Source organism: Ciconia boyciana, chromosome 4 (genome assembly GCF_034638445.1).
Source record: "Ciconia boyciana chromosome 4, ASM3463844v1, whole genome shotgun sequence".
Taxonomy (NCBI): domain Eukaryota; kingdom Metazoa; phylum Chordata; class Aves; order Ciconiiformes; family Ciconiidae; genus Ciconia; species Ciconia boyciana.
In genome coordinates this window covers 42,771,029-42,794,858 of record NC_132937.1, presented here as the reverse complement: position 1 = coordinate 42,794,858, position 23,830 = coordinate 42,771,029, and the positions used below count along the sequence as shown (strand labels likewise).

General features: G+C 40.5%; 2 protein-coding genes across 3 annotated transcripts in view; both read right to left on the bottom strand.

Moving 5' to 3' along the window:
- Positions 1-9,786, bottom strand: part of ARSB (arylsulfatase B) — a 74,601-nt gene extending 64,815 nt beyond the window's left edge. For both annotated transcript variants that reach the window (XR_012042253.1, XM_072860151.1), the window contains exons 1-4: positions 9,494-9,786; positions 5,949-6,135; positions 3,373-3,563; positions 2,602-2,809 (exon numbers count right to left, since the gene is read on the bottom strand). Coding sequence is in view for 1 of the 2 variants with exons in the window: in XM_072860151.1 (XP_072716252.1) it covers positions 2,602-2,809; positions 3,373-3,563; positions 5,949-6,135; positions 9,494-9,766 (859 nt within the window). In the remaining variant the exon portion in view is untranslated. The remainder of the gene's footprint in view (positions 1-2,601; positions 2,810-3,372; positions 3,564-5,948; positions 6,136-9,493) is intronic.
- Positions 9,787-15,197: 5,411 nt separating this feature from the next.
- DMGDH (dimethylglycine dehydrogenase) overlaps positions 15,198-23,830 on the bottom strand; it is a 47,185-nt gene continuing 38,552 nt past the window's right edge. Inside the window, exons 15-16 of the mRNA XM_072859685.1 lie at positions 16,085-16,219; positions 15,198-15,413 (exon numbers count right to left, since the gene is read on the bottom strand). Of these exons, the coding sequence (XP_072715786.1) occupies positions 15,198-15,413; positions 16,085-16,219 (351 nt within the window). The remainder of the gene's footprint in view (positions 15,414-16,084; positions 16,220-23,830) is intronic.

The window sequence follows — 23,830 nt, the reverse complement described above, 5'->3', positions numbered from 1 at the left end:
GAGAGCAAAGATTGTACCATGTTCTAGACCATTACAATGAGCACCCACTAAAAAGAGATCTCTAATTTTGGGGTCGACACTTCACACAGTGAAGGAATCAACCAGAAGACTGTATGCTTGTTGCAATGCTACTTGCTATAGCACACAGGAGTAAATTATCACTTATAAATTATTCGGGGAGCAGGGAGGGGGAATTTTGAAGCAGTGAGAGATGCAAACATCCAAGTGTGAGTTTTGGCCACAACTAAACAGGGAATAGTAATGAATCTAGTAAAATCTGCCATAAAAGTAGGGTCTTAGCTTCTTTTTCCTCTACAGGTTTCCAACACTATAGTTATCAAACCACACAGGTTTATAACAAAACAGAGAGTGCTTTTATGATCCTGTGTCTTTAACTACAATGCTGAGGAGACACATAGATATTGCTCATAAAAATTATGGATACACTCTGTCCTTCCCTAGATTCTCCCTTGCACTCCCTCCCACTCCTCATTTAAATCGTTAAATTGATTCTTAACCCCACAACATCGGAAGAACTTTCTTGCAGAGAATTCCTGGTCGTAGAGGAAAATGTGTCTCTCTTGCTGTACCAAGCAAGAGGAGGGTCTCCCAGTCCCAGGAGAGCACTTGGTGCAGGGAGAGGGGGCACAGCCTCCTCCAGCAGGCATGCCCTCAAGAGCCGAAGGTAGTATCACAGTATAAGTAGATACCCATATTATAGCTGCCAGTGCACTCTAAGACACCCAATTACAAAGGACTTGAAAGCTGTGCAGAGAGATCTCACATAGCACAACTCTCTGCACAAGATGCTCAATTGCAGACCCTCTCGTGTTTCTTTTCAACCACATTGTAGTGCCCATTTTAAAACACACCATCTGCAAAAGCGATAAATGTAATATAGAAAAGCTGAATAGATTTCACGCTTCTTTTTTTTTTGCCTTCTTTTTTTTAATGCTTAATGGTTTCAACATTTGTTTTTTGGAAACTGGGTCTTTAATGCATGCAATGTTTTATGCCTGTAAAGACTAGTTGTTTGAAGTGAAGAGAGAGCACTGAAAAACCCCAAATCACTGTCCCCTGGCCTGCTTGATCTAGGCTCAATTTCCCTGCATTTCAATCATATTAAATTCCACTCCCAGAAGTTTAAAATATCAATTAACTCAAGGTAAGTCCCATTAGATAGGGCAGACACTGAATTCTCCTGACTGTTTGACTCTTGTTGAAATGTACCTGTAACTGATTGCAAGATAACTACTGTTAAAAGCAGGCTATACTGTCATTGTTTGGAAAAAAATGTTTTATAAACAAAAAAATAAATTTGTCTTTTTAATTCAGTCATACCCTGTAATTCCAACTCTGATGTCTTTAGTTTTTTTTCCACAGTGTACTGAACAAACATTACTGAAATAACTCTACCAGGACCCCATCAGCAAAGACTGGATTTTTTTTCCATATGGAATAAATATTGGTATCATTTGCCATATGGCTTTGCTTACTTTCAGTTCGAAATATGAAAACATCACAAACAGAAACAGGCATAGAAGAGTTATCAAATCCTGTTAGAGGCAAAACCTGGACACAAATCTAACACCATAAGGCAAACAGGTTTGGACTCAAAATGAAATTCCAAGATTCCAAGTGCTATAGGAAGCAGCTGCTAAACTCAAAACACATCACTGCGTTTCCATCAAACCTTGGGGTTTGGGGTTTGTTGTTGTTGTTGGTGTTTTTAAAGTGTTCACAGAAAATTAATTTGCCATTTTGACAGCCCTAACACGTAAAGCCTGGGCAAAAGAGCAACTGTGAGCATTGAAAGGCTACTTCCCACTCCCAAACAAACAAGAACAACTATGTTCCTGAAACCCAGCCAAGCAGCTGTATTTCAAAAAGGTTCTGTTTCATTCCTAATTTGGAAACAAAGGAGTCTGCTTTGTAATGTATTATTTGCATTACCCTCATAATCTAGAAACCAGATCATGTGCTAGTGCGTACAAAAACTTAGCCTGTAATTTGGCAGCCTAGACTGTATCATCACATTATTAAGCTTTTTTAATAACAGACCTTTGCTTCATGGGAGTAAGGTGCCAGTGAAATATTTCAAGCAAGACAAAAATTACATGTTACATGAAAGTAACAGAAAGAAAGAGTTTTGACTTCAAACTGCTCGCTGTCTGGCTGTTTGGGCTTCGTGCACGTGGCAATTTATCGACTGATCAGGCAGCTGCCTATAGCTCAGGAAAAATTAATTTGGTAGATCACTCTCAGTAAGGATTCAATTCTGACAGATAGTCAGTAACCGCAGTGGCAAGGAAGATGCCTCCATTTTCACCGCAGTCCTCAGTTTTCACAATGCCGTTTTTACTCCAATAGGAGTATCCCCCATTTGCACAGACACTTATTCAGGGTTGTTTTCATCATGCTTGAGAAAGCCGTAAGAGGGGGGAGAGAAACTGCTCCTTCTGGTATAAAGTCCTGTTTCATTTTCATCACTCTTCTGTAGTTAGAAAATATATGGAGGAAGGACAGAAGGGCCTGATGTCTCTGCAGCTTGTCAGACACTGTATCAAAGTTATTACTGAAAGAATATTTAAATGAACTTACCAGTAGAGAAAACAAGAACTGTGTTGTCCCAAAGACCGTATCTTTCCAGAGCATCAGTAAGATTTCCTACAGCTTCATCCATAAGAGTCACCATCGCTGCATAATGCCGCCTCTTTACATCTTTAATGGAAGAATATTGTTTCATGTATTCTTCAGGGACCTCGAGAGGTTCATGGACAGACTGAAAAGCGAGGTAGAGAAAGAGGGGCTGGGGTGGAAGGGATAGAATGGAAATTAGTTGAACATAAAGTACTAAATGCAAAAGTTACTGCAGCAAAAGCAGCCCTGATTCATCAACAGCTGCAGGCACTGTGTTTTTATTTCTTCTACACTTCTCTCTTCTAATCCCTAAACATAAACTAATAAAACTTCGATAAAGGACTTTTGTGAAGCTGTGGAAAAACATCAGGTGTATCTTTTCTTCATAACACAGTTGTTAACAGTTTCTTCCTATGAAACTTCTCTCATTAAACTTTCCAGTCCCTTTTTAGAAGAGCAAACTACATGCTAAATAATTTCTATAAATTCATTACTCGTATTATTAAAAAAGAAATGAAGAAGGGTGGCAGGCCAGGGCCGTGCAGCCAAAGCTGATTCTGAGAGCAGATAAGGCAAGTTTTACCAGCACTACTTCTCACATTTAGCTCTACGCACCCTGCCAATAAGCCCCAAATAAGCTCAAGTGCAGGTCTCTCCACGAATATTTAATTAACTTTTTTTTTAAACATTCTTTAGGGCTAAAGTTATCAAAGTAACACCTGCTGACTGTACCTTCTCAGTTTTATGACTGGCTATAAGATCTATAGCTCTTTCTGTGAATAAATTAGTAGAGTACATGTTTTTAAACCCAGTTGCAACTTCTTCGCCATCTCGAAAGTCCAGAGCACAGCGTGTTACATTCTTTGCTTTGATGAGGACGCAACGGTCATGAGAATAATAATCCTCGCTCCCCAGAAGATAGCCTAGAACAGGAAAAGATGTCAAATAAGTGGGCCAACATAATGTCGTATAAACAGATACATCAGGGGAAAAAAGAATTCAAAAATATATGTCAAAACTTTAGTGGTTATGAGCTGAAACACTCATCCAACATTTGACCATCTGTAGTGACATCCCTTGACAGGTCTAAGTAGCTCAACATTTAATACTTCACAGACTTTTTACTGCTAATGCAAGTAGTAATTTCAAAACACGAAACATTTTGAAAGCAGTTCAATGACTTTATATTCATAACTTGATATCAGAAATATTAGCATTAAACTAATGCACTGATAGCAAAGGCAGTGACTTATCCATGTACTACTCTGATTTTTAGCTGGTACGATTTTGTATATTTGTATTTTCACATAAAACTTCTCCCTCTATTAGAAAGTTCGGAATTTTTTTAATTTATTCAAAAACTTCCAAGTATGAAGTATTTTTTGCAGCTGTAAAGCAACTCCTGATCCACTGCTGACACCAACTGGTGAAAAAAAGACACTATGATTTAAAGATACCCAAAAGAAACTATGCAAAAATTCTAGAGGTATAGATTTGCTCCTATCAAGGGCTATCCTGGTAAGCATTGAGTGCCTTTGCTTTTTATCAATCAGAAACAAATACCTTCAAAATTTTTTGTATCTCAGTAATTATTACTTTGGAAAGTAGATTTCAGATGTATTCCCCAATACCTTGTAAAAACAGAAGAATCTGCAAAAATATATTCTTAAATTCTGCAAAACCAAACTAAAATTGGGGACAAAACCCCAAAATGGAGTAACTTCACTTTAATTTTTATTCAGCAGCTTCAAGTATAGTTACTTGTGCAAAAAAGTATGTACAGAAAGAATGAAGTTCTGTTTTAAATACAATATAAACTTCTAATACACTTTTAGGAGGAAAAAATTGTTATTTTTCAATTTCGAGGGCCCATTGAGGGAGACACTGTGTCAAGTTTGCCGAGGAATCAAATGCCCTTTAATTGCAATCAACACCTACTGGAATTACATTAACATTATAGGATATTAAACTGCTACATTCTCTGAAAAATAATGTCATGCTGGGCACCCAATGACCATACCCAGAGCCAGCCTGTATTAAGGCCCCTGCAATAAGAGCCTACTCGGTCCCAGGGTGAGATTTCACGAGGAGTGCCATCCTATCTACATCTATCCTGTCAAAAAGATCCCGAACTCCTGCTAAAGGATGGGAGGAGGCATATATGTTTAAGCAACAAGACATTATATTACAATCCATATATATTAGCTTAATTCAGTTGTGAAACCATGACCCCAAGGTCCCTGAAGAGTCAAAAGAGATAAACAATCTAAGGGAACAGTTGTTCCCACCTAAAGTTTGGATCACCACTGTCTATAATGGGCACATAGCACAGCCAGGCTCTTCATTTAAGTACCTAAAGTTAGACAAGAGGAATGTGGACTTCAGCTTAAGTTTCTCTGTATGTTACTTTCTCAGCTGTAGAAGTGGGCAGCAGTACTATCAACAGCTTGCAAAGTTATTTTGAAGATGTTGAACTGTTTTGAAATTCTCCATTCAATGAAAGTGTCTTAAAAACAACGAAGTGGAGCTGGACAACTTTGCATTCAGTGCCACGCAGAATGAGATGCATTGCAGGCAGCCTGATTCACATAACATCTGCGGCACTTGTGCAAAACTAATAAATGTCCAATCAACACTGGGACACGAGCCTTTGCGAGAGGAAGAATAAACAACTTATAGCTACAAGTTGCTTTGTGACACACGGACACTTGGACAACCTAATTCTGGCATTATTTTTTTAATCTGAGGGTTTGACTTCATAACTTGTGAGTTCCTGCAATAGACCTTTTGGATATGTTTTATAGAGGCTCTCACACCATCTTCCTTGCCACAGGCTCTGGAAAACCAATGCTAATCTATTCACAAAGCATGAACATGGTGTGGTATGACGTCTATTTCTCTCTTTAAAATATCAGCTTTTAGAACTGCAGCATTATTTGCAGAGCAAGTGATGTCTACTGTCTGATCTAACACAAAACGTTCAGATTAAAGACACTTATAAAAAAAACCTAATCACTACGCCTTAAATCTCCTAACCATCATGAAACCAAACTAAATGCAGATCATATCAGAGAAATACTGTCTTTGGAGACACTCAGTAATTATGATATTTTCTTCAATAAGTTGTAAGGCTTGGGCATGCATTTAAGGCACTATCTTATTTTAGGCAGTTATACTTTGGAAACATGCATGACCAGGTATTGATTTACTTATATGCTAACAGTAAATCTGCTGCTTTTAGAAGAATCAGGCAGTTTCTCATCATTTTTAACACCACATTTATTGCCCATGTTAAATCTAACCATTACCAAAGTAAGTATCAAATCCTCTGCGGGTCGGAAGGCATTCTTTTCTGTACATCCCTAAATGCCACTTCCCCACCATGTGAGTAACGTATCCCGCCTCTTGAAGTAGCTCTGGGAGGAGTTTCTCATCCAGTGGCACACAGCTGGGCTGGCACGGCCAAATTATCTGGTGTTGTAAACCTGTGCGGATCTAGCAGAGAAAAGGATGCAAGATATTAGTTACAACACAGCAAGACATTCCCGTAGGCTAGTTTATAAGCAGGTGCAAAAAGAAACAAAGCTACACCAGAAGCTAGCATTAATTTTAGAAACCTCCTGTCTTCACCAATGTAGCACCAAGGAAGATGAGGAAGCCACAGGGGGAGGGCGGGGGGAATATGGAGGAAGACAAGGAAGTAGCACCACAGGGGTTTACAAGATCTTCCCAGGCATAAATCGAGTGCAGTTAAAAAAAGCAAAGCCTTTTGCACTTTCATCTAAAAATCTAACAGGTAACAATTACCATCATGGTCTCTTTGAAGGCTAGGGACAACATCTCAACATGGAGTGAGAGATTTTAAATGGGATGGAGATGGGCAAAAAGGCACATGGCAGCTTTTGCCTCTATCAGAGAACAGCCACTGGAGGAAAGGGTGATAAAGGCTAAGAGAGTGCTTTTTGCATTACTATTCTAAATGTACATTATATGCACGTGTTTATATATTTACTTACACACTAAAAGTGAGTGTGAGCACTTTTACAAAGAAAGCATTTGGGTACTGGGGATAACACAAGTTTTAGATACTGCCTAGATTTGACCTCTAATAGTTCCATGTAAATTTCCAATCTTAACAAGTGGTGAACTTTGTACCTCTTTACAAAAGCATGACTGATAACAATACTCCGAGCACTACACTTTGCTCGATGCAAGAAACCTCTTCAGTTACTGTGTACTATAAGCCGACTTTCACTAACTCCCCATCTTCTCCAGAAAAAAATAACGCACTACCTTAAACTTAGGCCAGCAAACATACACATACAAGTATAAATATCTTGTTTATTTACTAAATATTTCTCGTAATCTGCCTCTGTAAAAGTACAAAATCTCCAAGACCCCCTAGAGCACAAGACATCAGATTTTATAACTCCACTAAGCACTCCAGTGTAGCCAGCTGCATGATTAATTTTTAAGGCATCACTTTAGCAACACTTTGAAATCACTTTCAAATCAAATAAGCCCTGATCTTAGGCAAGTGAGTAAGCAGACTCTCGCAAAGGGCCTACTAGTTACTAATTCTCTTTGAAACAGGAGCTGGAAAAAAACTTTTTTTTTTTAAATGCAGAATTACAAAATATTAATTCTGCATTAATTTTTTATTATTAATATAGTGAAAGACACAAGCTAGCAAAGCAGTGTAATTTCTTCCAGTGTCTCTAGAAAGCAAGAAAAAGGAGAGGAAAATAATAATAATTTTTAAAAAAATCTATAGTTTTCATAAACCAATACCTCTGCTCTTCTTTCTTTATGGTCTGCAAGATGACTATCAAAATTCCAGCTCCAGACAGGACCAGATTTATGTTCCTATTTCAAATCTCTGAGCAATTGTTAATCATACCAATGGGTAAAAGAAAACAAAATCCCACATATTTGCTACATAATTATTCCCTCCACACAATGTCTCCTCAATTTTATAGAAAAAATTACCTCCATTTTCTAATATTATTTTACTAATTTGTAACAAGGTCGACACAAAGATGATTAAATTATCAAGTCAGATGCATATGGTGAATTTAAATCAGGACTGAACCAGAGCCATTTCCAGTTTTCACTTTAAAGATCAGATGCAGCACTGTCCAGTTAACCCTGAGCCATTTCTAGATAAGCATGTTCAGAGTATGAAATGTATTCTAGAAATAGTCAAAATGAAAAAGTGTTTTAAGTTATTTATACAAAATAATTTAAAGAGTTGGAAAAAAATGTCACTTATATCTTCCTATTTTTATTACTGACTCTTGGAGTTTCTAGGAAGAGAACAAATATTGCTTGGAAAAAGTACATATCACCTAGAACAACCTTCCTTCGGCAACAAGAGATAACATCCACTAATACAGGATGACATTTATTTTCATTCTGAACAGTTTCTTTGACAAATCACTACAGTTAACATGCATGTGAAGGACTTTTTGAGAGGGAGGGGAAGTTTCCCAAATACATTTAACCCTTTGTGAGTTTCTCCTTTCTGTCTGTGCTGTATTCTTCTTCCCACCTTCCCTTGTTTTGGCCAAAGTTGCAATAAAAAGGGGGAAGGGAGAGTACAGCAGTATGATAAAGTGCAATTCTTATACCTGTGCAACTGAAGAAAATGGGAAAACTCATGACTAGGACTATGAAGCCGCTAGACACCCTGACTAAGGATCAGTCTGTGTGCATTCCATCAAGGGGTGCATAAACATCTACAGCTATGTTACCGTATGAAGGAGAATGTACAGGTTAGGATGCATTTAAGCACTGCATTGGAAAACAAACTGCATAAACTGAGCATGTGGTGCTTATCTGCTGCTGGCTGCATCTTGACTGTGTGCCTGTCCAGTTCAGAAGTATGTAACAGAAGATGACTATGACAGGAATATTTTCATGATACGCTGCCATGCCTGTTAATACAAGTGAAGCATAGAGAGCACCTCAGCTTTTCTGAAGCAGAACTTGCACTAAACTCACGCTTAGTTTATTGCTGAGCTCGCAAGCCAAAATAAGTGAAAAAAGTTTGTCTGCATAGAAACGCAACTGGTTTTTGTACAGCAGCCTTCTCCCAAGCACATCTTTGCATGAGATACAAGAAGGCCAAAGTACACGCTGTGCTGCTGAAAAGCAGCAGGAGAGAAGCGCTCCACCAGCTACCTGCGGACACGCCGCGGAGGGCGGCAGGAAGGGGCCGGGAGGGTGTCGCGGCCGCTGGGGAGGGACGGAGGGATGGGATGAAGGGACGGAGGGACAGAGGGATGGGATGGAGGGACGGAGGGATGGGATGGAGGGACGGAGGGATGGGATGGAGGGACGGAGGGACAGAGGGATGGGATGGAGGGACGGAGGGATGGGATGGAGGGACGGAGGGACGGAGGGATGGGATGGAGGGACGGAGGGACAGAGGGATGGGATGGAGGGACGGAGGGATGGGATGGAGGGACGGAGGGATGGAGGGATGGGATGGAGGGACGGAGGGATGGAGGGATGGGACGGAGGGACGGAGGGTTGGCATGGAGGGACGGAGGGTTGGCATGGAGGGATGGGATGCAGGGACGGAGGGATGGGATGCAGGGACGGAGGGATGGAGGGAGGGACGGAGGGACGGGATGGAGGGACGGAGGGACGGGACGGAGGGACGGGATGCAGGGACAGAGGGATGGGATGCAGGGACAGAGGGATGGGATGCAGGGACAGAGGGATGGGATGCAGGGACAGAGGGATGGGGTGGAAGGTGCCCCAGCGGCTCTCCCGCGGGCATCGCCGCGCTGGGGCAACAACTCCGGGACCGAGCCTCCCCGGGCGCCCCGCTCGACCCGCGCCCTACCTGGTAGCGGCCGCTGAGGAGCTGGCTGCGGGAGGGGGTGCAGAGCGGCTGGGTGTAGTACCGCTCCAGCCGCACGCCGCCCGCCCCCAGCGCGTCCAGCCGCGGCGTGCGGATGGCCGAGCCGTGCCAGCCCACGTCGCCCCAGCCCAGGTCGTCGGCCAGCACCAGCACCAGGTGCGGGGCGGGCGGCCGCGCCGCCGCCAGCTGCGGCAGGCAGAACGGCAGGCAGAGGAGCAGGCAGAGCGGCGGCGAGACGCCCGCCCGCCGCGCCATCCCCGCCACCAGGAACTGGGCCGCGGGGCCCGCCCCGGGGACGGGCCGCGGCGGCGGCGGCGGCCGGCTCCTCCCGCCGGGCGGGCCGGGGCTGCGGGGGCGGCGGCCTGGGGCGCGCCCGTCCGCCGGCAGCGGCCCGTCCGGGCGGGGGCGGGGGCCGGGGGCCGGGGCCGCCGCCCCCGCGGCCCGGTGGTGTGGCTGGGCCCGAGCTTGCGTAGCGGTAGGGATGGCGAGGCTGCCGAGTACGTGTTGTGGGTGACAGCGGCGTAGCGTTAGGCCGATTAGTCTGTGAAGTGAGTCAAAAAAAGGGGTTGTAAATTTGCTGCCGGTGTCCGCAGAGTAGCGAACTCGGTGGTGCTGGAGTTCATCTTCCTTCAATTCCTACATGAAACATCCATTTTAAGCCACGGAGCCTTTTCTAGGGAACTAGGGAGCTGTTTGCAAGCTTGTGTTTCAAGTCAGCTGGCTTCCAGGGAAGCCAATACAACAGTTTGAGCAGAGGACACTGTATTCTGGTACAAGCAACTGGGCTGTTATTTCTGCCTTCATATGCAACACCATGGCAGCTCGTCCAGATGTAATACTTCCAGCAAAGTTTATTCTATGCATAAGCAAAGCGGGGCAGCTGCAAAGCAGCCATGGCCTTGCTGCTTGCCAACCTATGCTACAGCCTGGGAAAGACAAATTGCCACCATCGCTGAAGAAGCAGCTGAGCTGTGTGAGATGGCAATCATTCCTGTAGGAGAGAAGTGCACGGCCTCTCTCCTGCCATCACTGGCCACTGCCCTCATCCCCTCCCCTGCCTGCCCCTCCTGCAAAATCATGAGCAACCCAGTGCTTTTTTCTCTTCGTTTTGTTCATACGCATGAGAAGTCTTGATCTAGGTCTGGCTGTAAGATGGTGCTTGTGACTGTTATTGAGTAGGAAGGAAGTGAAGCAATCCAGAAGCAGAAATAACAGCTATGTCAACAGGGCTGTTTCTTCAAACTGTGTAATCTTCTAAAGCAATATCGTAAATGACCACTACCTTAGTTATAATCTTGAAATATCTAAGACTGTGAAAGGACAGAAATAGCTGTCAACTCTGATCGATTTTGTTCATCCTTGGAATACATATAAATTTCAGTGTCCAGTCAAAGGTGAAATAACCATGTGTTTCACATCTAGCTGGAACGGTACACACGTGCATTTCCAAATTTATATAGCCATTTGGTAACAGGTGGAAGAACAATCCATATTAAAAATTGTATTTCTCAGTAAGAAAGGCAAATATTGAGTATGCCAGATTCCTGTCTTTCTTTTTGATTGACAAGTCTCTGTAGAAAGAAAGTTACTGATCCTATGAATGAAGTCTAGTGGATAAGTCTATGAATTTACCAGATATTTTTTTATAAATCCCAAAGAATTCCCTGCTGGTTTGAAAACAAGAGCAATGATGAGTGATGACGCATTTTTTTCTGCAATAAGAATGTGTGTGTCCACAGCTGGTATTGGAACAACAAGCAACAGGAGTCAGTTTTCCCCGAAATAAATGCCAGGATTGCTGGCAAGCTGGTATGTGACTGTGAGTTGCATTTTCTTTGTTGAGATGTGATTCACACTGTTCAAAAGGCTGGAAAGTTCCAATTTATCCTGTTTTTAGTTCATATCCCATCACCAGTCACAGCTGTCTTACTGAATTGTATATTTTACTAACTTCTTCCACATCCTTATTATAGGTAAAGTTCCATTCAAATGTTTCCATTCCCATGAAAACCATTCTTGTTCATTCAAAATAATTACTTTGAAAATCTACACAGTGCTGGTGAAATCGGAAATGTTGGATATAAATTTTGGAATAAAATCCATAATAGCTATTCACCTGACATGTTTCCAAAGGTATCACGGTATTCAAGTGCAGCTGAACTCATGCCCTTGTAGAGGAGTGTCAAGAGTTATTTGCTAGTTATCCTTCTCCACCAGAATCAGATAACCCGGTTGCCTGAGCTGCCAGAGTTAAAACATTAAGTTGTACCACCTAAAACATACACAGCAGATACTGCACAGTCACAATCTGGATGTTGCTGCCTGTCATATTTTCTTAGGGCTTGGGGTTTTTTTATTACTACTTGAGGGATTTGGAATCCCAATCAGAAAATACTGTTTATATCAGAGAGTATTCTCTTGAATCAAAAGAATAAATCCTGGAAATGGTCTATGTTCAGTCCCCTCTGTTTCAGTGTACCATTTCTGAATTTGGGGTTGAATAATTTGGATGCTGTTTTGAGGTCAATGATTAATGAAGTCATTAGAGTGACACACAAGATTATGGTATCCGTGTTGATTTATCATTCCACATGAAGTATGAACATGGCACATCTTGCCATAGCATGTGGGAACTTGGAACAAAAATTCAAATGGTAGTAGTAATATCTACTCTGGTGTATCAAAACTCTCGGGAGATGGAAAAAGAATAAAGGAAAATGACAAGAAATGTGTCTGAGAAAACTGCCTTTTGACATGTCCTGATCTCCACAGAAAATTTCCTAGATGACCAACTGTCATTTTTTCACCTCATTAGCGTGGTGTCTCCTCTGTTAGCTAATGGGGTTGCGGAAGACTCAAAAGATGTCCCTGCCAGTCTTTCTACACCGGTATTTCTGTTTGATTAGTTAGAAGCCCTCTTAAAACATGGGTGTGCTACTTCAGCATTCTTGCTCCTATTCACTTCCTCTTGCTGTATCCTGACACCACAAGTTTATGCAACACCATATCACAACATGTAATTAAAAGAAGCAGTGACAGGAAACCACAAAAACTGCTGAACACTCCCCTGCCCCCTCATTTCTTCAGGTTTATCATTTTCATTTTATAACTATGAAAGATTGACTTAAATGTGTGAGCCTCTCTGTGGGCATTATTTGTAAAGCTTCACCCCCTTACAGTTTAGTTTATCAATGCTGCACAAAGTGCTGCAATGTTGAGCTGTCCTCGTAAATACTCAGTAAGCTGACTTGGGTATCAGAACAGTAAGAAAGAAGCTACATTAACTAGGAAGCCCTGTCAGACATACAGCTATCATAGCTACAGTGCTTCCAATACTCAGCCATGCTTGCTTAAAACTACGTCAGGTATCTCTGCTCCTGAATGCATTGTTAAACAGAAAGCACAGCCATTCTTAAGAGGTACAGAGTGCAACAAGCTCTCAGATACTCCATTTGTCTTATTTATGGTCAGTGATGAACAGGGAGTTGTTTTGGTCTTACCAGTAGGCTGCAGGAAAGAAACTTTACTTTGCATTGCCTTGTCCCAGAAGCAGCATGCTACAGTTTTTGTCTGCTTCCCTAAATCTTGAAACTAAATTAAAATTAACTGGCCAAGGCTTGATCTTCGTTAGACTTGAGTGACAACAGCTGTCAATGAGAAGCCCACAACGAAATGAGTGTTTGGGCCTCTATATACTACATTGTAAAATGGGACAGGTAGCTGTCTGCATCAGCTACAAGGAGAAATCAGTGGTTGGGAGATTACAGCTGGCAATGCGGTACAAGCCCATGGAGGGTACGATTTCTGAGTTTACTTGACTGTAGGAATTACATCTGTGATTCATTACCTTTTGCTCAGGCTGCAGAAAGCCTGCCCCTTCTGCACAGTCAGACCGATCTGGTTGACATATTGATGAATAGCACTTCTTTCTTCCAAGCTGGAAAAGGTGTTATGAACCTGATTCTAACTTCCAGATTGGGATGTGGAAAGTATCGTTGAAACAGAGTTTTGGCATAGCAAAGCTTATTAGGAAAGTATACATGAGAGCCTGTCTCAGGATAACTGTTACTGTACACTCCAGGACATGGTGTCTAATTAATTTGTATATTCTTGGGAAATACTGAAATTCAAAATTATGTTCCTAAATAAAATAATATTGCATTGTGCTGTTTTTTAGATTTCTTAAATTCTCAAGGAAACATAGTGGCTAACTGCCTCATTAAAAAAAAAGTCACCTTTAGAAAAAGTCACATCTCTGATTGGTTCAGCAAAGTAGAACTAAATCACTTATGAAAGCATAACAGAGAATAATTTCTGAATGGATTTTTCACTCAAGATAGTACTACATGCAAACCTGCCAAAGCTTGTATATTTTATTTTGACCTGCTTTGTAAAAGATATTCAGAACAGCACAATGCAATGTCAGCTTACTTTAGCAGGAGTAAGTGTTCATTATTTAAATTGTGTTTCTCCTGGTACATTCTATTTATACGTTTGGTTATTTGCTGAAGATTTAGAGGCACGAATTCCTTTGGAGAAAGTACATTTTGGACATTATTCATATTCATATGTACTGTGAAAAGGTTTATCTATAGCCTAAAGGGAAGTGTTACTCTTCCTAAGTTGGAAATTGTGACATTGTTCTTATTCAAAAGAATTGTTGAGCATATTATGGAATTCAGAAGAGTGTTTTAATGATTTAGTGTGTTCCCATCATTTACATTATCCCAATCCTGCTTATTTGGGCTATCAAATATTTAACACTGAATAAAGTTCCTCTGCCGTGGATTTAATTATATTTTTTTCATTGCTAATATTTCTGTGTAACAATATATGGCTCTTACTGCTGTTCAATCTACAATTAACAGGAAAAGGAAGAACAGAAGTTCTCTGGTGTCAGTCTAGCTCTTCATATTTAGAACAGTAAATCCATGATACAGTACTTTAAGTTCTGTTCAAAACTGAGCAATAACATCCTGTGTGTTGTAGAATATTACATGTAATCTACCAGCCGATTCATATAAAATAATGACAAATGGGCTTCCTATAATTGTTTCATTAAGAAGAACTAGATTTTGATCTTCTGTGAGAATTTCTGGCAGGGTGACACATTGGGAAAAAATGTTAACAGTTCAGTTTGCCTTTAATATTGCCTTTATTATTTTTAATGATTGCTGGGATGTACTTCAATTCCTTAGGAAGCATTTCTGTGCAGAACTAGTGATATTATTTTAATGATAAGTTTGCGATGTCATGTTGTAAGGAACCAAGATAAGCTACTTTACCCTGAGGACAGACAAAGGAGGAACTGTGAGTGTCATGGAGGAGGAAGAATTTGCTATTGGCCAATGCCAAGAGCAACCTTCTCCTCTGCATTAATTCAGATCTGCCAGCCAATGTGGGAGCAAGCTGAATCAAGGATCTACTAATTCCCTGCTACTTTCTGCTCACAAGTGCTACTGAGAAGGGGGAACGCATACTGGTTCATGAACTGTGCTCAGATCTCTAATGTGAATAGCCCATACAAGGAAGCAAGAGGGTAACACCATCAAATTTCTTACCGATGTACGGCAACGAGGATCTTGTATTTAGTAATTAGCAAATCTGAGTAGTTTGTTTCTCTTAATTTCATGCATATTAATGGCACTATTTCCTACTGCATAATTTGCTGTATCCTCATCTGTGTTTATATTTTGGGACTTTCACCCTTTCTCTGAAGGCGCATTCTTGTTGGTTCAGTCAGCACCAGTGGCTCTTGTATAACAGTTGCTGGGTAATTTTTTCCTAAAAGTTCAACTTCCAATTTCTGTCCAACTTTGCTGAGTTCTATGGGAACATATGCAAAAGCCAGACTCTGCTGAGCACTGTAACTGAAACTTCCAGATGTGGTGTTGCCAATAACCTGAAAAAAACCACAAACATTTATCTTTATTTTCAAGATGCAGTGAGGTTTTCTTAAAAAAAAAACCAAAAACAAACCAAGCAACTATACATCTCATATACTAGTTTTGGTATATACACTTCAGACATCAAGCAAGTTTCAAGCGTGTCATGCAGTTCATAATCTCTACTGTGGGTGACATCACCTTAAACTGAGAAGTTTCTCCTCCTTGGAAAAACAGTCTATTCCTATTCTGTTCAATTAAGTTTTCAGCAGAACAAACACTATACACATGCATATGTTTGTTATGTGCAATAATTTAACTGCTAGTGAGCATTTCAAAACGTAATCTGTGCTGAAGTGTGGAGGCCTAAACTTTGTTGTTGTTTTCTTTCTTTTAAGTGAATAGCAAAAGTGTTGTTAGGACAATGATGAACTTGCAGGAGAACAGAATGGATGAGTTAATACTTTAGTCTGTTCCAACTCTAGTTTCTGTAATTTGATGGTATTTCACATTTTCTTTGTAAGTTAGGTTTTGCTTCCTGCTTGAAGATTAGAAAATGGCTATCATAGCTTCAAATTGTTCTGCGCCAGTAAAACACAAATTATGCATTCACACGTGAAACACGAAGTTAGATTCTGTTCATGGAGAATTAACATTAGTTTCTTGTAACATGATCTATAGTCCTTACTTTGCCATTATACCACACACTTTCATTTCCCTCTGGATCGACATTATCTGTTTCCAGAGTGAGATATACCAGTTGTCGTTTGAGCCCCTTTTCTTTAATCTGCTTCAGTGCTTGCTTTCCTGTAAAGTCTGCTGGCTGAAAAAAATAGAAGATAATTATGATATACGGTTATTTGCGTTCTGCAAAAAGTTTAGAGATACGAGCATTTAAATTTGTCTTCATTTGTTTTCCTATCACTTCAGTATTCTGTATGAAATATAGATTAAATCAAATCTTTGACAGATATTATACCTTGTATCTTGGTGTTTTTATATTGGTACATTATATCTTGGTAACTTTATTGAGTATGTTAGTTTTTCTAGATCTCAGTCCCTTAATATCCATAACTCCAAGTGTAGTAGAAATACATATGTAGTGAGACGTGTGTTACAAGACTGTCTGCCCAGTTAAGGTTGTGAGCCAGAAGTCTGTGTTTCATTTCTGTTTCTATAAAAAACACGGGCTACCAACACCCAAATCTCAAAGCCCTGACCTCCCTATGTGGATACACATCCTTTTTGATGCCATCAGCAACCATGATAGTAAGTTGTTACTATTCCACTTCAGTGTCTCTGCCAAGCTATAGAGCTGGCGGTTTGCCTCATATTCTTGTTTTAGGTATGTACGTTTTTTTCCCCTATCTACCATTTTATGGGATAATGCAGCATGTTAGTTAAAGAATAATACTATCATTTGGAGTTCCCTTTTTCAGCTTGCCTAAAAAGGTACAAGCAGATTCTCATATTTCTAGAAGCAGACTGCATACATGTGTGACAAGTACAGGGGGAGCCATCAGTAAGTCTCTCAATCCTAAAGGGTATATAAGACAGTATTTATTGTACGTGATAATGTTGAGATGATTCCACTGAGCTAGCCTGATTCCACAGCCAGGTTCATAGATACAAGCTTATTTTGCCTACCAGTAGCTGTGAACCTGACTTGTCTCACACTGTTATCTCCTAAGTCTTAAACGTAACTCAGACAACTTCCTTATTTAGTTGGCTGGGTAGAGAATAAATTGGAAAAAGAAGCCACAGAAAGAAGAGTTGTTATAAACTTTGTGGTCCTGGACAGAAAGCCTCAAGAACCAAGAGAAACCCTCTCTCAAAGATGCTGACAGCTCGGACAGAGGATAGAATAGTAATCAGGCTGGATATAATTATTGCTAATAACTGTGTAGTAAATAATAGGAACAGTGGCTTACAAATTCTGCCTATTCATTTCCTCTTTAAAGGTACAGATCAGGCAGAACAAAAGATTTGTATTCAGCTAGTTTGCCAGATGAACACCAGCCTGCCCCCATGGGCAAGAAACAATAGCAGTTGCAAGGTCCTCTAGCTTTCCAGCCTTTGCTGAGAAGGTGAGTAGCAGTGAAAGCTATTTTAAGACACTTGATCTTCAGATACTGTGACAGCTCTAGTAGGTCTGAAGCAGGAATTATATTCATTTGATAAGTGTTTAAGAGAAAAGAAGGGAAATATTGCTGAAGACGTCAAAAATACTATTTCTGGTAATGTTCTTTAATTTCTGTAGAGAATTATTGCACTGGAAGAATTACAAGCAACACATAATATACTTGGAGTAGATTATTATGCAGTTAGTTCATGAGTTCTTATTTCTGTAGTTCTTGTTCAGGTTCACATACGCCTATGTGTAGGCTTAGAAGAAATTACTAAAGCGATGAGAAGTTTATGAACTTTGAAAGATTAGACTCTGTAAGCAGTTGTGGAAAACAGCTTATGAACCAGTTACGGAGCAGTTAGTCTGAAAATCAAGGTGGACCAACTGAGAATAAGGCAGATATTGCACATTAGGAACAGAGATGGCCCCCTTTGGGAAAAGACAGCATGAAATACAGGACAGATCAGAAAAAGAAGAGACTGTGAGGATTCATTTTGGAATATAACTTTCAAGATGCTGCTGGAAAAGATAAAGCAAAGATCTCAGACCAGACAATAATCAGATACTGGTAGTTCCCTCTCACTTTTCATAGAATTACGTTTCTACTACACAGGAACATTTATGAAAGGAAACATCTGCAACTAGAAATGCAAATCACATAATCATAGAATTGTTTGTGTTGTTAGGGACCTTTAAAGGTCATCTAGTCCAGCTCCCCTGCAATGATCAGGAACATCTTCAACTACAGGTTGCTCAGAGCCCTGTCCAATCTGGCCTTGAATGTTTCCAGGGATGGGGCATCTACCACCTCTCTGGGAAACCTGTTCCAGTGTTTCACCACCCCCATTGTAAAAGAAATTCTTCTTTATACCTAGTCTGAATCTACCGTCTTGTAGTTTAAAACCATTAGCTCTTGTCCTACTGCTACAGGCACTACTAAAAAGTCTGTCCCCATCTTTCTTATAAGCCCCCTTTAAGTACTGAAAGGCCGCAATAAGGTCTCCCCGGAGCCTTCTCTTCTCCAGACTAAACAACCCCAACTCTCTCAGCCTGTCCTCATAGGAGAGGTGTTCCAGCCCCCTGATCATTTTTGTGGCCCCCCTCTGGACCCGCTCCAACAGGTCCATGTCTTTCCTGTGCTGAGGGCTCCAGAGCTGGATGCAGGACTCCAGGTGGGGTCTCACCAGAGCAGAGTAGAGGGGCAGAATCACCTCCCTGGACCTGCTGGCTATATTTCTGATACAGCCCAGGATATGGTTGGCTTTCTGGGCTGTGAGCACACATTGCCGGCTCATGTCCAACTTTTCATCCACCAGTACCCCCAAGTCCTTCTCTGCAGGGCTGCTCTCAATCCCTTCATCCCCCAGCCTGTATTGATACTGGGGTTGCCCTGACCCAGGTGCAGGACCTTGCACTTGGCCTTGTTGAATCTCATGAGGTTCGCACGGGCCTACTTCTTGAGCTTGTCCAGGTCCCTCTGGATGGTATCCCATCCCTCAGGCGTGTCAACCACACTAGTCAGCTTGGTGTCATCTGCAAATTTGCTGAGGGTGCACTTGATCCCACTGTCTATGTCATTGATGAAGATATTAAACAGTACTGGTCTCAATATAGAACCTGGAGGGACACCACTTGCCACTGATCTCCATCTGGACATTGAGCCATTGACCACTACTCTCTGGATGCAACCATCCAAGCAATTCCTTATCCACCGAATAGTCCATCCATGAAATCCATATCTCTCCAATTTAGAGAGAAGGATGTTGCGGGTGACTGTGTGAAAGGCCTTACAGAAGTCCAGGTAGATGACATTAGTAGCTTTTCCCTTGTCCACTGATGGACAAATAAGACTGTATACTGCAGCACGACACACAGACTAAAATGCTTTGCATGAGACACAGAAATACCAAGGAAGTAAATACTCTACAGGTACCCTTAGCACTGAATCAGCTTGTTCCTATACATGCTAATGTAGCATCTGGTATTTAGTCTCCAGGAATGTAACTGTGGAACTAAACGCAAGTATTCAAATACAATGTCATATACCCTACGGCCTTCTGTCTTCCAGCTGCTGCTCTGGAAGAGGTTAGGTCTCCCTTCAGTCCTGTGTCATATTTGCCATCCCAGTGTGGATGTTACTGATACACTAAGGCATCTAAAACAGCAGTATGAATGTCTGTGAATTCCCATTTTTAGGTGTCTTAGTAATATAAGAGTGGCAACAGACAGGACTCTCTCAGAACCAGCTTCCGACAGCATTCTTCTACTATGCCCTTTCCCTTGGCCGAGCCACCATCAAATTTTCTAGAGGAAAGAATTGCAATTGGTGACTTTGGGAATGCTGTGTCACACATCACTGATGTAGCTACTGCTGTACTGAGAGCATGGCTCCTTTTTTCTGCAGTATTCAGATACTTGTAAATGCGCAGATGTAGAGAGAGATGAAAGCCTTGTAAAACACTTATTTGCATGTCTGGGGTTGTTGTATTTTTGTTTTCAATTCAAGATTTCTGGTTAATTTATACCTCTACGAATTCCTCATTTAGAAATGGAAAAACAGTTTCCATAACAGTTAGTGCAGCAACCATAATCAGAGCCTTGAGTACAACCTGGTAACAGATGTGTACTGCTTTTATGGGTCACTTCCAGATTAACTGTATAGATGATAGTTAACTCTTGTTAATATACTAATTACTGGAACCTTGTGGTTGACAGCAAAAATAGTTTTGACTTCCACTTCTTAATTACCTTTTAGATATGGAAACCATCAGAGCAAGCAGCTAGGAGGCTTTAGAATCTATGTATCTCTGGATCATTCTTTGCCTATTGGTTACAGATACAAAATTAAATTCTTACCCAATCAATTTTAACTGGGCCAGGCTTTTGGCCACGTAGCATAAATCACTACATAGATCTTATGCTAACTGGAGACGGATTTGGGGGATTTAATATAATGGGTTTGTTCTTTTTTATTTTATGTTCCTTGAAGGTTAAGAATATTCTTGTCTTTGTAGAATCATGGCCTGGAAAAATAACCAAGAGGTAACCTAGAATTCAAACTCTGCAAAATATGCACAAATATATAAATATATATAAATAAATACATATATTAACCTAGAATTCACACTCTGCAAAAATATGTGTATATATATGTACATGTACACACATACATATATGAACATGGATACAAATGTATGTATGAAAATATATGTGTACATATGATATACAACTGCAAAAAATATGTGTATATATAATTTTTTTAAACATTTAAAGCAACTTCTTAAGAAATTCTAACCATATGAATCTGACTAGGTCAGTCTTCTTATTTTACAGTTCTTGGGTATCCATGTCAATTGCACAGTAAGCAGATTTCCACCACTATTCATTTTTTATTTATGAGGGTGTGTGCATGAGGTCCTTCATTCCAATCAAAACAGCATTTTGGAAACTGATTCATTCAAACTCAGTCTGGCTATTCTTGGGAACAACTGCTTCCTGTTTCTAGGAGAAAAATAGTCAGTTTGGGTATTGCTTCTATTTTTTTTTAGCCTGTCACACGATAATGCAAGAAAAAAATCCCATTCAAAACAGTATAATTCAGTAAAAGAATATTTAAAAAAAAAAAAGAGAGGAAAAAGAACAGAAACAAAGGAAAACCCTAAAGAATTCCAGCCTCAAACAAATACAAAATTTAAAGCTGCTCTTATTGTCTCTTAGTTTTAAAAAAATAATCACTTGACATGTAGTAACAACGTAAAACTTTTACTACTTAGGGTAAGGAGAGTCCTAATAAGCTAAATCTAAAATACAGAAGACTTTCCATTATCTTGACATGAGCTCCCAAAGCATTAAGCTTTGGCAGATGTAATATTTTTCATGTAAAATAAAAACACTTCTTAGATACAAGATAAAGAAAATATCTACTGCTTAGCTTCATATTGTGTGAGTGCAGTTCATCAGATAAAACCGAAAAAGATGGGTTGTGCTTTTTACTTGTGTTACCTAACAGATTACAATGGAAAATCATATCACAAAGACAAATTAATTAAGATTTTCAAATAGCATATAGCTAATGGGAGCCCATTGATTATCTCATCTATTAACATATCAGACATACATATTTGCCTTGCCCTTGTCCTCATCAGGCTTTTACCCTGTATAAGTTACCATGTGTTTGCTAGCACAAGTTAAAAACACTTTTTTTTTTTTAAAAGAGTTCAGGAGACATTAACCAATGAGGTGATTTTTTAAGCACAGTGATGTACTCTGAAAAGTTTAACTTACTGTGTTTCAAGTGTGCTTGGCTTTCAATGGCATACAGATCCTAATTCTAATCCTCTGTAAAAATCTTTTGTGGCTTAAGGGAAGCAAAGGAATAGAAATTATCTATAAAACTTCCAAATTTTTTTTTTGATTGTGCAGTTTAGCAGAATAAAGTCTAGGTATCTAGGAAGAAAAATGTCATATCCATTCAACAATAACTGGCAGCAAAGATATGCAAATCTCTTAATAATGAAATGTTGTAATTTATTTGGTATGCTGCCTATGACTGCAGGCATACAGCCAAATTATGTACACAAAGCCACCCAACTGAGTAAAGCAGCACCAACAGCTGCTGCGATCCGCTATAACCATTGTGTTACAACACACTGGAGACAGCATCAATGCAATATTTTGAAATTAATTATTCTTAGTTGGATGGTCTTCAATAATTTCAGGGTAACACTCCAAATGATACCCCCTTCACCAGGGCAATAACTGAAGATCATTTTCCTCCACAGGTAGCAAATATTTGACAAGTTTCTTTTTCTGCAGTAAACCAAAGCTACAGTTTACACCACACAAAACAGTGTTCTAAGGAGATGTGGCCAGTCAGTATGTGTGGCACCTGCATCACTGCACCTTCCATGCAATCTGCCTAAGCCCTTCTTGTATGCAAACAGCCAGCTCTAAGAAATTGATATGATACAAACAACTGATGAATTATTGATTTATTTTGTCTCAAAATTCCTGGCTCAGTAGGTGCTTATTCCTTTACATGGCCCAAGAAACACACTGGGAGTGACCTAAGTGTGCATTTTATACAGGTAACAAAATCACAGCAGATTCTTTCTAATGTGTTTCATCCTCTGTATAAATTTATGGAATACATCCTCTGTTTTATGACCCTCCAGACATCAAATGAAGTAACCATAGAATATGGTTCTAATCCTAAATTTTAATTTGGATGGGGACAGGATTTAGGTGGAAAAGTACACTGAATAAATATGTTATAGGCATAATAAATGGGGAGTGAAAGGGCGAGGGGGGGGAAGTACCCTTCCCCCCTCTCAAATACCTTGTAGCTTTCCATCACTCCATCCTTTTCCAAATCCTTCTGCTTTCCCTCAGGTTCCTTATCCCTTCTTCAGTAAAGTCTGTGCTCTTTCTTATCCCTCCTCTTCCCTTTTTTTCATGGAGTAGAGATGGCACAAAACACAACCTTATACCAGTTTGTGGAGTGGGGTCAGTGTTTACTGCTGTAGTCATTCCTCTCAGAACAGGAGGGATGCAAGTTGGAGACAGTGAAGAAAGGGCAGACAATGGCAATAAGGGGGAGTTACAGAAACTCTTGTGGGTCAGCCTGTCCAGCATCAAGTTGGAGCGGTGCTCCCAGCAGACCTGGATAGCAAGTGCCAGGCATTCCACTCACTACGCCTGCCCTAAACGCCCTATACTGGATTTTGGAAATGAGAAGATAAAAATGAATCATTTGCTATGGTACTGCAAACACAGCTCCCATTTTAAAGTTACTGATTGCTTAAGGAAAAGAAAAAATCAATTAAGAAGTGGAAAACATACGCAAATGGTTACAAGTTGTTGCTTTCCTGGTTACCCCTACTTACCATGACTCTCCTGTGCGTGAAAGGTTTTGATTTCATACCACTGCTTATCAGCACTACAGACCATGCCATTGAAGTGTAGAGTCACCAGATCAGAACAGTAGCATTTTACACAGATGATTATATAAATGACTACATATGCTGCAATGCTGCAGAAACCCAGAGCCAGCATGTACATCTTCCTTTCTGCCACTTTCCCCACCCTCTTCACCTAGCACTCAGTGCTGTTTGTGGCTGGCCCATGGCAGGACTGACAATTCTGCTAGTGCTCCCTTTTGGAGGGCATGCTCTCTGCAATTAGAATCATAGAATCATTTAGGTTGGAAAAGACCCTTAAGATCATTGAGTCCAACCGCAAACCCAGCACTGCCGAGTCCACCACTAAACCATGTGCCATGTCCACATGCCTTTCAAATACATCCAG